Consider the following 18,319-nt stretch of genomic DNA (forward strand, 5'->3'; position numbering starts at 1 on the left):
TCCACGTGTCAAGCCAAAAGCATCACGCTTCTAGTGACAAGGAAAACACAAGCGCATATATATACGAATACATGGCAATTTATAGCGACCACCTCCTAAAACCTTCGACATGAGAGACGCCGCCACCACCACCTCTTACACAAGAAATTAATTAGGCCAATTTATAACATGCCCACTAGCTCATCATCATCGTCATCTGATTCGGGAGGTGATCAGAGCCCTGACGAGCTCCGGTCGCCTCTGCTCTCCAATGCGAATAAAGCCGTCAGAGAGACTGAATCAGAAAAGCTATGCATCGACGACATGTTACAAAAGTATTGCGGGGAGTTTGGTCCGTACCAAATGAAGCACTTTGTGCTGACCAGCTTGGCTTGGGCTCTGGAGGCCTTCCACACCATGGTCATGATATTTGCGGACCGTGAACCGGCTTGGCGGTGCTTGGATGGAGCAGCTGGTTCGGGTTGCGATGCCAGGGCGAAGACCGTTTGTGGACTCAAACTGGGTTCGTGGGAGTGGATCGGCGGTCTAGGAAGCTCGACCGTTGCTGAATGGGGATTGTTTTGCGAGGAGAAGTATAAGGTTGGGTTGGCGCAGGCCTTGTTCTTCGGCGGCTGTATGATTGGTCAGTTATCCTACTCTTCCTCTCCCCCCAAGTTTATCTATTGCTTTGTTAGTTTGTAATTATTAAATCAAAACACGAGAAGATATAACATATAAGATAAACTAGAAGCAACGGTGAAGGTTTAATTACGTTTTTGGAACAACTTGTATGATAGCGAATTTGTCGATGATAAGATGTTTGCATGTGCAAAGATAACAAGCACACAAATGCAATACACATTTATTTTCCGTCTTAATTTTATTTTCCATCCTCAGCGTTTTCGTCTGTTATAAAACTAAGATTCATGATTTAGGAAGATACAATCAACGTTAAGAACTACAAATATCGTCCAAGTAGTTTTATTGTGAATATATCTGCATGTAGACATTTTTCAATGATTAAGCAATTGCAGCACATGGTATGATCTGTCTTGACTAGTTTTAGAAGATAGTTTAGGTTTTTCCACTTGTGGATTTGTGTGAGAAAATGATATGTTTGTTTAATTGGTATTGTAATGGCGATAATAAAGTAGTTTATAACTATTTGTTTTGGTCAAGTAGTTTATACCTTTGATAATATTTAAAAATTTAACCCAAGAGATTAGTCAAATTATTATGAATAACCTGTATGACTTGGTCCAATTACCCCACTCTTACTTTGTAAAATATTTTTTGTATTAAAAGAAAAGAAATTTTACCGAAACACTTTCGGTACTGTTCATTTTTAACGAAAAATCACATTTTTATTTTTTCCTGATATTATTTACTACACCTTTATTTATCTTTTTTCATTAAAAATTATTATTTTTCCGTTAGTTTTCCTTAAAAAAACGCATAAACCACTTAATTATTACCTTGCTGAAAAACTGGTTATGGACTCTTCTTGATTGCAAAATAGTAGTTTAGAAAGTAACGGATGCACCATGGATTTGGATTCCCTTACGGATAGATACAGAGAAGAGATTTTTTAATGTGATCGAAATACAGGTGTTCCTATACAAGTGGTGAAATTTTTGTGTTAAAATATAAATAACATAAAAAGAAAAAAAAATTCTCCACTTATATAATAATACGTGATGTACTACTTATGTTTATTAAATTACCATGTTGAGATTATACTAGTTAGATAAATACTAAGAAGAGTTTCTCCAAAGCGAGATTTTTCATGGACTTTCTGTCATCTTGGCACAGTATTTCATTATATTGAAACGAAAAATGACGTTAAACTATGAGATAACCGAAAGTTTTATGCTTATATTGTCATCATTATCACTAGCAGCTGGCAGAATATGACTGCCAGAAAGCAGTAAAATATATATAAATTATAAAGATACATACTAGTGGTATATAAAACATCTAACATAGGTTAAACCAGAATGTAAAACAAACAAATTAATATTTGGAATTTGGAGAGGAACAAGCTAAGGTACTGACACGATAGCGTGAAGGCGTGGAGTCAAAATATGCGGATGCGGATGCGGCTCCCGTGTCTGCATGCAAATTTAAGAAATCAAGCTAGCTTCAGTTTGTTTGTTGGGTATCATCGGCGTGGGTGTCATTTTTGTCCATTTCTTAAATTTATATGGAACAGGTCTAAGGTCTCACGTGTTCTTCTCGTTTATCTTGCTATATATCATTTTATATAACAGAAAAGGTTACGTTCAATTTCCCTCATTCTTTATCTTTATAACAAAATATATGAAAATTGCAGTCCCATGTTGATTAGAACACGCACTTGAGTTCGAGTTTCTTTTTTCTTTTCGTACAATTAGATGAATTTATGTTCATAACTCTTAGACCCACTATAGTCCACTATAGACACTGATATTAATATTAACTTAATAACTTATTTTTAGGTGTGAAGTTTTGTTACAAAAGACCTCCATAATATTAGGAGTGAAATATCTCATGCATTTAATTGTACATTATGTTATCATATACTCGATGTAGAAATTTATTCTCAAAGATGGAATATAAAACAAAAACACACATGTAAACTAAACTCTTGGAATTAGCTTAAGTAATGGAAGTAAACCGGAAAATATATATGAAAAGATTAGACAAATCCAAGGGTTTAATTTCCTTCACTTATATAGAGTAGTGTTATTCACACACTCGTTTTTACCTCCTACACACTTTTGTTAATTTTTGTCCACTAATCTTATTTAATTCATTTGCTAACAGCCAGAAATTAAGAATAGCTTGTAAGAGGTAAAAATAAACGTATGAATAACATCACTTAAGACATAAATACATGAAAAATTTGTAGACAATTTTACATGGGGCCTACTCACATGATAAAACATGTACGGTGCCATTTCACCTTTATCAAAATCTAATAAACTAAAGAGAGATGCCACTTCTTTCACCCAAAAAAAAAAGAAGAAGAGGTTGCCACTTTACCAAAAGTAGCGAAGATAAGAAGGAAAAACACTGAAAAAGAATGGAGATGCTGTCGTTCGTTCTTTTCTAAAAGTGAACTCAAATGTTCTGGACAAATTTCAGAGTTTTCCACATAAAAGGGCACATCCAAATGCAGGCTTTTTCATGTAGAAGGCATATCCGTTCATGCTTACTCAAGAGTACTTCTTTGGCCTTTAACTACTATACCTAGTGTTGAATGATTATGTCTCACATTAGTTTACCTTTTAACCTACCCAAAACAGAAAACAAATACTAATAATTTGACCTTAATTTATCTTTTCCTCTCTAACAAAACAATATATTTTAATTTACAGAGAAAAGATTAGAACTCAAGGGTAAAGACGAGAGCACACTGTCTTTTATCCTGATTAACTGGCTAATTCACATGCAACAAAAGTAAAAGGTGATAAATGGGTTTACATGGTTGAGTTAAAGATGATTTCATACCAATGAAGCCTGCAAATGCACAATTTAATTATAATTAGTTTCAGAAATTTAAAATAAAAAGTAAAATGTTACTCAACTACCCTGGTAACATTCATACATATTCATCTTTGTTTTCTTTTTCTTATTTTTTTGGATTAGTCAGTAGACTGAACTATCATTCAATCGAAACAAAACGCATGCATACAATAACCTAGCAGCAGGCCGTTAGGCCTCGACGGGTAGCATGTATCTGTCCTCCTTTACATGTGTGTGTGCAAAGCGTTCCCAATAACTGGCGATATAGATTATCACTATTATCTTGGTCAGCAATGCTTTGATCCTATCATAAAATCATACTAGTAAGTCATACTAATTCTAGTTAAAAGCACATGAATAATATACAATTAGAGTATCAAATGACATCTTTTACTACATTTTAGTAATATTTTACTTCATTTATAAGTAAAAGATCATATGTTTGATTCAGTAGATGATGAATTTGACACTAAATTATTATGAAAAGCTCATTCTGTGATTTAGCACAATTTTTCATCTTTTAGTATAAATATATCGTTGTATTAAAAAATTTCAAATAAAATGAAGAAGAAGAGCAACCAAATTGATAGAGGAAAATTTGGTTAGTGCCCTTTTCGACAAAAATCACTAGGAAGATAGGGCCAAACTACAACATGCCTTCTACCATTTTCCCAATCCATGTTCTGTAATAGGGCCAAGTTTCATTATATACCTAAATACTTGCTGCATATTCTTTTTCTCTTTTTTGTTCTTTCTTCAGATTTGATACTGTTCTACTACTTGTGTATGTAAATGGTGATTTGGCTGTATATATATAGCATTTGGTACATTGTTGATATTAATTATGCCGATATTACCAGATTTAATATAATTTAGACAATGTACTAGATATTATAAATTAACGCCATACAATAAACTCTCTTTTTCCAATTATATTTTAACTGACTACTAAGATTAATATTTATATCATATTCATACATTCATTTCAGGTGCGGGAGTTTTTGGGCATTTGTCAGACTCGTTTTTAGGAAGAAAAGGCTCCCTAACCGTTGTTTGCATCTTGAACACCATCTTCGGTTGTCTAACGGCACTCTCCCCAAACTACTGGACCTACGTCCTCTTCCGCCTCCTCACCGGCTTCAGCACAGGGGGGGTCGGCCTCTGCGCCTTCGTCCTTGCTACTGAACCTGTCGGTCCTACAAAGCGTGGTGCAGCAGGAATGTCCACGTTCTACTTCTTCTCAACCGGGATTGCAATCCTCTCTTGCGTTGCGTATATTTTCCCACAGTGGCGCGAACTCTACATTGCCTCCTCAATCCCATCATTGCTCTTCTTGCTCGTTGTCCTACCATTTGTCTCTGAGTCCCCAAGGTGGTACCTCGTACGAGGAAGAATATTGGAAGCCATGAAACTAATGCGCATGATTGCAAAGTCCAACAAGAACCACCTTCCTGAGGGAGTTGTCCTAACCCTAGATGAAGAAGTAAGTAATGATACTAGTACTACAAATGAGGATGATCAAACGTACAAGGAACTATTGGAGAGCACAGAAGCAATAAGTGGTTCTCTAATTGATGTGCTAAAGTCACCAGTTACCCGAATCCGGTTATTCCTAGCTGTGGCCATAAATTTCTTGTGCTCGGTCGTGTACTATGGTTTGAGCTTGAACGTTGTCAACCTCGAAACGAACCTCTATATCAACGTGTTACTCAACGCCGTGGCGGAAATGCCAGCTTTCACAATCACAGAAATCTTACTAGACAAGTATGGAAGGAAGCCATTAGCAATTGGGACGCTATGGTTTAGTGGGGTGTTTTGTTTTGTTGGGAGCTTGGTAGGGAATGTTGGGATGTGGAAAGTTGTTCGGATGGTGTGCGGGATTTTGGGGATTTTTGGGATGGCGGGGACTTACAATTTGCTTTTTATTTACACCATGGAGTTGTTTCCAACTGTGGTGAGGAATGCAGCGCTTGGATGTGCCACACAAGCCGCACAAATGGGGGCGATTTTGGCCCCGTTTGTGGTGGTTCTGGGCGGGGGTTTGCCATTTTCAGTGTTTGCCGTGTGTGGTGTTGTGGGTGGAATGTTTGCATTTTATTTGCCGGAGACGTTGAATAAGCCTTTGTATGATACAATGGCTGGGATGGAGGATAAGGAGGGTGCTTGCATAAGTGTGTGAATTTGTCACTTCTCTTCATGTGCCTTTTTTTTTTTGTTTTTGGGGTGAAGTTCCTTTTAGCTAGTAGTTGACAATTATAAATGTTTGCTATGATTGGGCTTGACCATCATCGATCCGTCTATTAGACTTTCCCAATCCTTGTGGCAAAAATGTGAATCCCTCCAAATTTTAGTCAACAGAAAACCTAATGAACTAGATTACGCACTAGACTATGAGTCACTCTGTTAAGTTGGTGGTTCATTTGACGATCTACGGCTGCTCAGCTTATTTATCTCTAGTCTTGCAGGCTCAATGAAAATTGAAACGATATTTCTAATCCTGCTTTACACTTAATTTATACGTTAAATGTAAACCAGTGTTGCCGGTCCATGATGATATGATATCCAACAGTTTACCATGCATGAACATCTGCGGTTCTGCATCAACTCCTAATACCATACACCTTGGACAGACTAAGTAGTGATGTGATATAGGAAACCTTGTTTGAAGAATGTTCGAAGGTTCTGTATTAATTTTGGATTCTCTTCTTTTTTCGTGAAATTTGAAATTTTGATTTTTCTTTTGTTATCGTTAGATTTGAATTTGAGATCTTTTACTTTTGAAGAGATAATTTTAGATTAAAATTGTTGTCTTACGAGCAATATTATCTACCCTAAATTGATTTGTGGGAAGAAGAATTTAAATTTAAGTACAAAAAGAGATCAAGCTCTGCTCTAGTCTACGTCGATACATACACATCTGCAATTACTCTAAAATTATTAGGTGAGAACAAATGTCACGTCATTGTCCACGTTGTTTTGGATTTTAAAAATGTCATGTATTATTATAATTGCTAAGATGTTTTTAATTAAGCTAAATAAATAAATAAAAACTCAAAAGTGGTTATTAAAATTAAAAACAAAACAATTTCCAATTAAACTTATTTTCCAGTCTATCATTGAATTATGAAACATAAGCCAAATGCAAGTTGGATGAACAATAGGGAAATCTGAACACATAAATGGAAAATATACAAAATTACAAATGCATGCACTATTCGAGTACAATGGTACAATACAATGGTACACACTCTCTCGCTTCATGATCCCAACCCAGTTTCGAACGTGAATAACTGTCTGTTAATGCAAGTTTCATCCCATGATTTCAAAACATAAAAGGCGTCGGAGAGAACGCCGGAATCGCAAATGAAGCTTGCCTGAAAAAAAATCCCATACAAAATGTAACCATTCAATTTTACAACCAATAATAACGGAAATGATAATTAATTTAATTTATTAAATTTCAATCTTTTTCAAGGATTAAAGTTATAAAAAAATTATAAAAAAAAAAACCCTTATTAAATCTCATTATCTGAAAAAAAGAGTGAAGTATATGGGAAAAATGGGGGTGTGGTTAACATTTTCCTAATAGCAAAACATCCGAAGATTTTACTATTTTGCTATTTACTATATGTTTACTATTTACGTACCCGTAATCTTCGCCGTGGCTGCGGACCTGAACTCTTGTTCGATCCTGACCGCTCTTCCTCTTTACGGCTCTCTCAATCGCAGCTGTTCGATCCACAACCTTCGCAGCAACGTTATCCTCGGAAATTGAGCTCAGCGACGGCGTCCAATCGGACGAATTTACGGAGCTCCCGCGCTTTCTTCTGCGGCGTAGTATTCGGCTGGGTGCCCTCACCAGCGATCTCGTCTCCTCTGAGAGCGGAGCCGGCTCGCTGTTGGATGTTGTGGGGCGAGTGGCCCCGCAGCACGGGACAAACTCCAACAAGAACTTCATGGCGCAATTTTTCTGTTACGATGTCGATGTGCGTTACCTGAGAATTGTGTGAAAGAGGGGCTCGGAATTGTTGAGGTTTACGGTTTGTGACGTTGGCGGGATATCACGTCCGTCATGGTTATTTGGGTTTCAGGCTGAAGAGACAGAAGAGTTTGGAGAGTGGACTTTGTTTCTGGCTCTCCTCTGGTTTTGGTGGGAGAGCGAGGATTTTAATATGCGTTTGGTTTGGGAGGATGTGTAGGGTTTTATCCGAATTCTTGTGGAAAAAAAAATATTGCAATAGAAGATTGTGGAAAGAGGAAGCATAGAAAATACATAGAGCCCCATGATTTTGATCCATATCAATTCAAATCTACTTCTTAATTATAAAATAATTTTTTTGAGAAAAATAAATAATTTTTTAATGGGTAGGAAATGTAAGTAAAATCGTATTTCATAGTGCAGTTGGCATAAAAGGGAGAAAATTTTTATTGTAATCGGAACACAGATAATACATCACATGTTTTTATATAAGTGGTTCAAAATTTTATTTTTTAAGTTATTAATTTTTTAGAACACATATCCCACTATTTATATAATAATAAATAATGTACTAATCCTTATTCCAGTTACATTGAAAAATCTCTTCATAAAAAGGAGTTTAAATGAGTATCATTTATATTTATATTTATATTTTTTTTAATACAGCGATATTTTTAGAAAATGAGATCAGCTAAACCATAAATTAGCGGCCTAATTACCATTTTTTTTTTTTTGTCAAAGCCTAATTAACAATTGAAGAATGAAAAAAATGAGTGGTTTTGGACACATCTCATAATTCTTCTTTTTTCTTCAAAAAAAAAAGGGGGGACAATTGGTGACAAACCACGATAATCCACCTCTTTTTTGAACTGGAGAGGTTATGAAAAATTTCACCCTGTGTATGATCATAGTCAAGTAGACTCACCAACTTAAAGCATCGAACAGAGAGCTCTTGTACCTGAAAAATCAATGAAATTACTATGAGCAGTTGTTTATTTCATATTCAAATTCTCCATATTAAAAGGCACGGCAAATCAATTAACATAATAACATGTGAAAGATTTTCGAAGTTAAAAGACATGTTTATTTTTAAATGACACAACACGTATATTTATATTTATATACATGTAATGAACCTTTTAAATACTTCGTACAATTACTTACAAACAACACGAACATATATAATTTATTAAATTTTGTATATTTGGAATGAGAAAGTGACTTGTAAGTGCCACTTTTCCTATTCAAAATGCGTCAGTTAATATTAGGTTGATTTGTAATTTGCTTTTATCAGTCCTGGACTCGTGGTGGGTAGTAACTATTAAGTCGAGTTATGAGCTAATAAATCAATATATGATTTTGGTTTTCTCAAAAAAAATATAATTTTGGTGACTTAATTTCTTTCCTTCCTTGACATAATCAACCCAACCATATGACCTTATTCTTTTGGCGAAATTCCCCTATTTACAATAAAGCAATTTGTACTGAACGGATTCACATGCCTCCAAGTAGCATTCCAATTCAATAATTAAAAATCATTTAAAGAAAGTCTTACGTATATTTTATTATTGAATGATGACGTATTATTAAAAATGAAACTGTTTCATATACGTCTTTCTCTTAATTACAATGCTACTTAATTAATAGGGAATGACAGGGAGTGTAGAGTGTAGTGCACCTCTATGACGACGCTGTCTATACAGAAAATATGACATTTTCAATTTGATCATGTTTTATAAAACTCTGGTGGGAAGATAAATTTCAAGATGTTCGGGGGCTACATGATTTGTTTCTAATAAAATATTGTGGAAAGAGGAAGTATTGAAAACACATAGAGCCCCATGATTGTGATCCATATCAATTCAAATCTACTTCTTAATTATAAAATAATTTTTTGTTAATGGGTAGGAAATGTAAGTAAAAAGTATTTTAGAGCGCAGGTGGTCGCTGGTTAGGGGTGTGCAAGGGACAGAAAAAATTGGCATAAAGGGGAGTTTCCATGTTGGGAGGGTTGGGTTTGTCTTGCGATGGATGAATTTGTAAGAAATTTGTATCATTTTTAATTTTGTATTTATTAATAATAAAAAAATGAAAAGATGAATGATTCTAGACATTCCATACCTTCTCATATCTAAAAAAATAAAGATATAAAATTACTATGTGCAGTTATTTATCTGATATTCACTTTTTTCATATTAAGAGGATCATACCAATAACATAATAGCATGTAAAAGATTTTTCATATAAAAACACATGTATAATTACTTTCAACCAACACCGCAAAACATGAATTTTTTTTTAATAAACACTCATAATCGCTAACTGTGATTGTGTAAAGGTTCCATCACGTCAGCTTTTCAATTTATTAAATTTTGCATATTTGGAATGTGAATGCGACTTGTAAGTGCCACTTTTCTCATACAAAATATGTGTCACTTAGTGTTAGCTTGATATGTAATTTGCTTTGATGTGGTTCGCAGTCCTGGACTCGTGGTGGGTAGTAAGTCAAGTTATGAGCTAATAAATCAATAATATAACTTTGGCGACTTAATTTCTTTCCTTCATTGACATTAATCAACTCACCCATATGACCTTTCTCTTTTGGTGCAAAACCTCTCTATGTTCCAACATCACAAAATATACGATGCTTCTCATGGCTCCAATTTTTTATACAACAGATATTACTATAGCATAGGAATGGCAATAGTTCGGTTTGGAAACAAAAATATTACATTCACCCTCATAATCATGAAAATTAACCATATTCATAACCGCAAATTAACCATCGGTTACCCACTGGGTAACGGATTTCCATCAGTTGACGGTTATATCCATCTTCATCAGTACAAAAAATATATTCGGTCAGTTGACGCATTATAATTTAGTAGATATTAACATTGATTTTGAATCAAAACTTTTGAACTTTCCCACAAATGCAACTTTTGTATTCTCAAAGTAATGAGTTCAGTGAATAATGAGTGTGCAAATATATGTGTATTATATATAAATTATATTATTTATTATTCGGATTGAATCTGAATATAGATACGAATCGGGAACCTCTATAACCATATCCAAAATCATAACAGAATAATATTCATGGTTTTTCCTCATATCCAAAATATACCTAAATTTGATACCCAAATCCATTCTAGTCGGATGGTTATCCACGGTCATTGAGTTTAACGGTTAAAATTGTCATCCCTACTATAGCATGCTACACAAAGAGAAAAAATTTTGAATTTAAAATGCAATAATTTGAAGAAGGAAACCATATCGACCAGAATGATCATCACTTACTGCTCTAATGGCTTTGTTCAAAAATTAAAGAAATACTTAGAGTGCTTCAACAAGCAATATTACTAAATGCATAACTACCAAAACCTACATAAATAAAAAAAGCATTAAACATGCCCTAAAGAAAGGGAGAGAGGGGGCCATATTTGTTCTGACTGCATCAAACCGATAGTTCCATTTCAACTAGAAATAAAGATGTAATGGTGAAGTGTCCCGCAAATTAATTAATTGATGTCAATCGAGGGGCATGCTTATCCAAAATCCAAAATTAGTGAAATGCCCTATTATCCCAGAAGCACCATTTGATTATCGTCATTTTTTCAACAAATTCTTAAACTCTTGTAAATTATAACACATAATTCAGTCTTATTTTCAACAGATGGATCATAATCTTGGACGTCGGATTGCCACATGACAAAAGGTTACTCGCAGTGCTTTGCCTGCGGGGATAAAGGACCTGGTGGACACTTTTGGTCCATCCACTACAAACTAACAAATATACTACACATTTTGGGTATATTATTAACAACTTGGCTCAATCAACAAAACGTGCCATATTAACTTGTTATTCATCGAAATGCCTAATCAGTTATTTTCACTCTTTTTAATAGGTCTTGTATTTCATAGACCTAATCGCGGTATGATTTAAATTCAACGATACTTTTTTTTCTCAATATTAAAATAAATTCAGTTATGTGTCTAAAAACCTTCATCTCCCATAAGTATATAAAATAAAACAGAATTTATGATATTTTGATTTATCAAGCTTTGTTATACACAATTGTGCAATAGTATTTTAAGTTTCATCTATGAGACTTATATTAGTCAACGATAGTTCGTCACAATGCAAGTGACTAATGCAAGGTTTCTCGAGCCACATAAAAGGTTGTATAATATGCACCTTGCTCAGCAATCCAAATTCATGATCCTCTTCGGATCCAAAGGATCTGAGCATGCGGATCAAGTGATCCGGACTGTCCAAATTTGATCCAATGGCAACAATTATTATAACTTTTAGAGGGGCTCTCTGTTTGTAGCAGTTGAATTAAATTTCGACGGTCCGGATCACTTAATCCGCAAGCTCAAATCAAGTGGATCCGGAGAGGATCCAAATCCGTCCCGAAAAATGCTTGCTACATAGCAGCTGAGAAACGAAGACGCATCTAATACTGTCGTCTTCTTATTCCCCCAATAAATTCCATCCAACAAAAAAAAGCGATTGTTTGTCCTAATTCTATGACGAGGCATTAACTTCTAAATATCCGATGTCTGGTCACTTTCACTGTCACAATTTTTCTCGAGTTGCTTCGATGGCAAGGCGGTGCTCGACGGCCATTTGGCCATTCAACGAAATTGTGTGAATGCTATTGGCTGACTCAAGCCACACCTGCCCTGGTGTAGTTAATGGCAGGAGCAGCTATCAGACTCTGGGTTTGTATTATTCTGGTTAAATTCATCTGCATTTATAGCCACCATGTGTATGCATCTACCAAAACACACAAAACTTATAAAAGTGCCAGATCATACATAATATGACACTGAAAGAAGACTAAGCAAGCAAAGATTTTGTTTAACTCTACAACAATTACCCAACAACTTGCAACTGGAAAAGGATTAGCTTCGGATAATCCAGGTCGACCAATCGCAAGATACCAAACGATCTCAACGGGGCAAGGCAGGACCCACACCATGAAAGCCGACTTGACGGGAGCTAAGATGGTTTGGATGGCCTAGTTAAGCAACTTGGCATCGAGGAGAAACACGAGAAGAGGGACCATTCTTGCTTAATCTACCGACTTGGGACTAACGGCAACAATTATAATGAGGCTGAGGACTTGGCGTCGATGGGGAAGACAATGGGGACCCTCCGCTGAACTGAGTACTAGTGTACTAGTTTAGGCTTAATGCCAATCAGTAGCACTAATCGGATATTGCACAAAGCTGACGATGGAAGCCACATAACTTAATAGTTGCACCAATGGAAAGGCCAATAACAATGAACAGCTCGCATCATAGCGAGACCCCAACCTTAGGATTGAACTCGAACTCAAAACTTCAACTAGTGAACTAAAACCGATTCAACTAGTTCTACTTCTATGTACTAGACGAGACATTAATTCTACACAGATGCCTCAAAACCCTGTCGAGGCATCAACCTCAAGTTCAGAGAACCTGAAAACCTGTCGCACAAATTGAAGATACATAACAATTGGTGAACCTTTTTTTTTTCGTCAAATGTAGAGAAACATTCATAAACAAAGTCCCAGCAGAGAAATTACAAAGAACGTAGCCCTAGAAAGGACCGGCATACAGAAAGAAAACGACACTTACGCAAACAAAGCATGAGTAATGGTTTTTTCCTACAGCAATTGCAAAAGTTGCAATCCAGGAAAAAAAAAAAAAAAAAAAAAAAACCCTCCAAAGGGCTTAAACAGTAGAGATCCAAAAGTGGCTAGTAGAGAAAGCCCAAGAAGCCTAGGTAAGGGATGACCCGTTGCAACTGCCCGGAACCCAGAAGTCGACCAACCACACCACCAATTCCACACCACAAAACAACAGTTGTTCACCCCACATCACCCTTCAAAAACCCCAAATAATAACAATTCTATACCACATATCAACAATATCAAAATAGCCAAAACAAACATGAAAATTATCACCAATTAGCCTGCAAACCGAAAAGAGCAGCCAAACCTCACAACTATATCCATTGCCAAAGGACCAGCAACAACACAGTTCCAACGCCAACGAAGTAGGACAAGAATTCAGAACAAAAGAAGGGGGTGGGGCAAAGCTCCGCACATAACCCAATGCCTTGATTTCGCACACCTTCAACTGAATGAGTGACGATTCGTTCTTTAGGTGAGCAGTGGACACTAGAGCTCAATTGGACTTCTAATTCGAAGGCGGACAAATTGACAGCAAAAGACAATCTTGAAGGCTAGATCTGTAACATGGGTTAGAGATTTGAGGTTCATTTGGGGCGAATGGAAATCTAGAACACAATGGCGAGAAACAGGAAGAATTTGGATGATAATCAAAAGAGGAGAAATCAATATTCCGAAATAAAAAGTTGCTCAGGCCCACAACCTCCAACAATCGCGGATTGAGGCAGACTAGGATCATAGTGGGATCCTCTTTGTTGGGATCTAGAAGATCAATTAATTGTGTTCATTCATTGTTCATTATGCGGTCAGAAATCATTTTCAAATTAAATATAAACAGTATCTAAGCGCTGCCTCTCTCTGACGGTGAACCACCAAGCAAAGTCATTAAAATTAAAGTTCAAAAAGAGGTTTAGAATAGATGATATATCAGAAGAAAATTCGCAACAAGTATACAAAAGCAAACAGTCTTGCAGACTACATAAAAACAGACGAATTATACTACATTTGACTTCTCTGTCTTTATTGGTCAGATTAGGACAATCTCCGCTTCATTTCAGAAATCGCAGGCAAAGAAGACCACCCAACCTCGAACCAAAAAATGAAGTATGATCAATAAATTCCAGCTGTTGATAAATATTATTAACCTGACACGCTTTCTCGCCTTGGATACAGGATTTAATAACGGCTATATGGAGAAGCCATATTGTTCTGAGGTGGTGGAGGCGGCTGTCTTGGTCTTGCGTATTCAGCAAATATGACCCAACCATCAAGAAACTATGCACAAACAAAACAAAAACTTCAGTTCCAAGATAGATAAGTGTGTATAAGAAAGATGTGCCAGAGAAAGGGTCGTATCAAAACTTGGAAACTTTCGTTTTTAAAAGGCCTTAAAAGTTAAAGTAAATTCCCAAACAGGCCTCAATAACATTTGTTTGTTCAATGCATGATAACTAAATAACCATACCATAACCTCTGTATTATGAAATACTTATTTTCACACTCCTAAAAGCTTCCTGCACTTATGAGTTTGGACAACGTGACATTATGGTGGCTAATGATCTTTGGACACTGGACCATGTGCTTTGCAGGTTAGGGGATGAACGTGCAACCAAATTAGAGATATGGAGCTTGCAGATTGAGATTTGATGTATCCTAGAGGAAGAAACCTTTTTTTAGTCTGAAAAAAAAAAGTAAACTTATTTGGTTTTTAGGATAGATGTCATTGAAAGAAAACTAAATATGCTAAAACTGCTTCAGTGCTTGGAATGTTAAGTTCATGCAATCATCAGGGTTCCGACTGGAAATTACTTATATTGTGCTCATATCAGTCATAGAGCTTCCTTCTGAATGGAAGAAAAGTAAGTGCATTCTGTTTGCCTTGAGCCGGTGGGAAGTAACTGAAAACATTTTCAAAAGGAATTTTCTTTAATTAATGTTTTCATGAAGAGTTGGCGAACTATTTTTTAGAAGCAAGAGTTTCAACTTGTTAAGCATCTTTCATTTTTACAGTTCTGAAGTTCGAAATCTCAATATATCCAATGGAAATAGACCACCCAACAAATAAGGAGAACCCTTTTGTTGGGTTGGGAGACGCCATACTGAAAATAGCAGAAATATTGTGTTTTCGTACTAATTTATCGTGTAGTGTCTAATACATCCAAAGATGCAAGGAATACTGTCAACTGACCTTTCCATCCATGCCCTCTATGCCTTTGGCAGCATCTTCTAAGGTAACATACTTTACAAAACCAAATCCCTTAGAATATCCTGATACCCGATCAGTTACCACTCTAGCTGTAAACAGCACAGAATCAGTAATCAGTATTTACAAAAGAAAATATTAAATAAAAGTAACAATTGTGCAGAATAACTACACACCATGAACTACTTCACCAAACTGAGAAAAGGCTTCGTGTAGTTTTTCTGTAGTAGTACGTTTGCTGAGCCCTGAAAACAAACAGATAAGTGACCTAATAAAATTCATAGTACATCAAAAGGGAACTCAAGTGTGATTAAGTCTACACTACTGAAGTCTGCGAGGCACTTATCTGCTAAAGAAAAAATGAAAGAAGTTAATCTAAAAATAAACAGAAGACAGAGAAATTGCTCTCAAGATAATCAATGTACACGGTTCATTTCCGAAAATCTTCAGATGATTTAACAAAAATAAATTGTTGCCTTAAAAAATAAATTCTCACTCCCAGCCATTAATAATGAAAATAAATAAATCCAAAACTAATAATCTTCAAATTTGTACCAAAAGGTGGTCAGAGCAGATCATAGAAGATACATCTGACTGACGGGTCATGTGAAACAAAACAGTAGCTCACTGATGATGAGTCGCCTATTCGTTGTTAGCATCAAGTGGTTCATGGATTTTCAAAATTCAATACCCATTAAATACATCAGTCATTTGCACACTCACAAATTACATTGACCGAGGAGTAAACAATCATTTCCAAAAGATACTATTTATTCCTTCTATTGTACCTGACATAAAACGTATAAGAAAAAAAAAAACCAACCACCTGCTAACGACTAATGTCAAGGAATGAGATAACAAAAACTCGAAAGATATGGAGGGGAAATGCATGGAAGAAACGAGAGATATGGAGGGATATACATAAGTGGAGGAAGGATGGTCAGACAGGCGTAGAAGAAATGTACAGGTACAAAAACGAAATAGTTATCAAACGGTGAAAACTAAAAACGAAATTGTTATCCTTCATTCATCTTTATTTCTTCCCCTCCCTCCCTCCACCACCCTTCTTCAAGCATCAACAGTGAAAACTAAATACAAAGTAGTTACAAACGGGACCGAACATATCCAACATCTAATATGAGTCTATAATTAAGAAGTTGCAAAATTTAACCCTGCAACACTCTGTTTGGTTTGTCAAAAAAAAAAACATAGAAAATTGAAAAACAACAGTCTGTAACTAATTAGGGTTTCTGTAACTAAAAACAAAATGGTAAACTGTAGAAGTAAGCAAACCAATCAAATAAGCGGGGGCGTTCAGTTTCTAGGTTGCAAGTATTAAGAAAATACTAAACAAAACAAAAAGGTTATGATTTCCTGTAATTATTTCTTCATTTTCTCAGCAACCACAAACTCATAAACTCCAAAATCATTGAATAAGCGACACAAAGATGCGATCTTTTTACAGATTAAAGAAAAATAGACCAAAACACCGACGACCCATAAGAGATATATCGGTAAATATGAAGGAAATGTGGGGGAAAACGGGAAAAGGGGGAAGAGAGGGACATACCGGAGACGAAGAGGTTGGTGCTCGGCTCAGCCTGCTCTCGAGCCGAGGGCGTTGCGGAGTTCATTGGGGGAATGAAACTTGTTGAGAGGAGCCGACTCAAGCCGCGAGTGGACCCCGCCGCGGCGGCCGCCGCTGCTCTCAATGTCAAAGCCATTGTCTTTGCGTTCGAGGGTTTATGCCGCAGAATAGCCTAAAACCCATTTAGCTAAACCCGCGATGTTGGCTTTCTAGGGAGAGGTTGAGGCAGATTGGAGAGATGGTTGGCGAAGTTACGATGTTGGCCTCCGTTTCTAATGGGTAACGGTCAAAAAATGGTTAAATTGGATATGGATATTTTCGTCCAACAATTATACAAATTTCAGGCCGAAGAGGCAGCCCAACAAGCAACAACCACTTCAAAGTTGGACTTGGGTTCAAGAATCCAGTACGATCTGACCGACCCATTTGTCTTTCTGATTTACAAATGAAGAAAAATATCATTAGACCGTAGTATTAAATGGTAGGTGTTTTTATGTTTTGAGCTTGCCAACTTCACCAACCAGCTCTCCAATCTCTTCCATTTGTCTACTTAGGCCCATCTCTAACCGAGGGCTGGCCAGAGGGCTCGTTTTAGCCCTCTGGCCCTCCAAGATTCTCCAAGATATTAATATTTTAATGAACAGTACAGGGCCATATTTGCCTCCATCTCCAACCGAGGGCCAGAGGGCCAGAGGGCTCGTTTTAGCCCTATCACAAAAAACCGTCTCCAACCGAGGGCCAAAGGGCCATAGGGTCAAACATAATTTATTATTTAAAAACTACAACTAAAATGTTGTTTAAGTTTCATGTTGTATAATTTTTATGTTGGTTAATTTTATTTAATGTTGTTTCATATTGTTTAATGTTGTTTCATGTTACTTAATTTAATTTAATGTTGTATAATGGCTTAGGAAGTTATAGGAAAAAAATAGAATTTAAAAAAAATATGAAACAAATTTTGTGAAATAGAAGTTATAGGAAAAAAATGGAATATAAAAAAAATATATGAAATAAATTTTGTGAAATAGAAGTTATAGGAAAAAAAAATATGAAACAAATTTTGTGAAATAGAAGTTATAGGAAAAAAATGGAATTTAAAAAAAATATGAAACAAATTTTGTGAAATAGAAGTTATAGGAAAAAATAGAAGTTATATGAAAAATTTTGTAAAAAAAAAATTAAATCAAATGCAACGGCTAGTAGCCGTTTCATTTGAATTTTTTTTAAAACAATCATGTCGGTTATAACCGACAGGAATACACCATTATTTAGTATATTAAATAATAGTATGTATTCATGTCGGTTATAACTGACAGGAATAATAAAACTATAAAAAAAAAATAGCCAGCCCTCCAGCCCTCTCTGATCCCGTGGGGCCC

General features: G+C 35.8%; 3 protein-coding genes across 4 annotated transcripts; 1 reads left to right on the forward strand and 2 right to left on the reverse strand.

Annotated features, from left to right (window-relative positions):
• On the forward strand, positions 1–5,981 carry LOC103430119 (organic cation/carnitine transporter 4-like). The gene is made up of 2 exons (XM_008368252.4): positions 1–622; positions 4,476–5,981. The coding sequence occupies exons 1-2, from the start codon at positions 169–171 to the stop codon at positions 5,663–5,665; spliced, it is 1,644 nt and encodes a 547-aa protein (XP_008366474.2). The 5' UTR covers positions 1–168; the 3' UTR covers positions 5,666–5,981.
• A 590-nt stretch (positions 5,982–6,571) lies between these two features.
• LOC103430120 (uncharacterized) lies at positions 6,572–7,759 on the reverse strand. The gene is made up of 2 exons (XM_008368253.4): positions 7,134–7,759; positions 6,572–6,860 (listed from the first exon to the last, which is right to left on the reverse strand). The coding sequence occupies exons 1-2, from the start codon at positions 7,442–7,444 to the stop codon at positions 6,809–6,811; spliced, it is 363 nt and encodes a 120-aa protein (XP_008366475.1). The 5' UTR covers positions 7,445–7,759; the 3' UTR covers positions 6,572–6,808.
• Positions 7,760–14,040: 6,281 nt separating this feature from the next.
• Positions 14,041–17,149, reverse strand: LOC103413251 (organelle RRM domain-containing protein 2, mitochondrial-like). 2 transcript variants are annotated; one of them, XM_070808218.1, is made up of 5 exons: positions 16,923–17,149; positions 15,529–15,597; positions 15,338–15,444; positions 14,350–14,424; positions 14,041–14,298 (listed from the first exon to the last, which is right to left on the reverse strand). In XM_070808218.1, the coding sequence occupies exons 1-5, from the start codon at positions 17,074–17,076 to the stop codon at positions 14,290–14,292; spliced, it is 414 nt and encodes a 137-aa protein (XP_070664319.1). In that variant the 5' UTR covers positions 17,077–17,149; the 3' UTR covers positions 14,041–14,289. The 2 variants fall into 2 exon arrangements, with proteins under 2 accessions (XP_070664319.1, XP_008349953.2); XM_008351731.4 differs by having other exon boundaries at positions 14,041–14,424; positions 16,923–17,145.
• Positions 17,150–18,319: the final 1,170 nt, after the last annotated feature.

This window comes from Malus domestica, chromosome 11 (assembly GCF_042453785.1).
Source record: "Malus domestica chromosome 11, GDT2T_hap1".
Taxonomy (NCBI): Eukaryota; Viridiplantae; Streptophyta; class Magnoliopsida; order Rosales; family Rosaceae; genus Malus; species Malus domestica.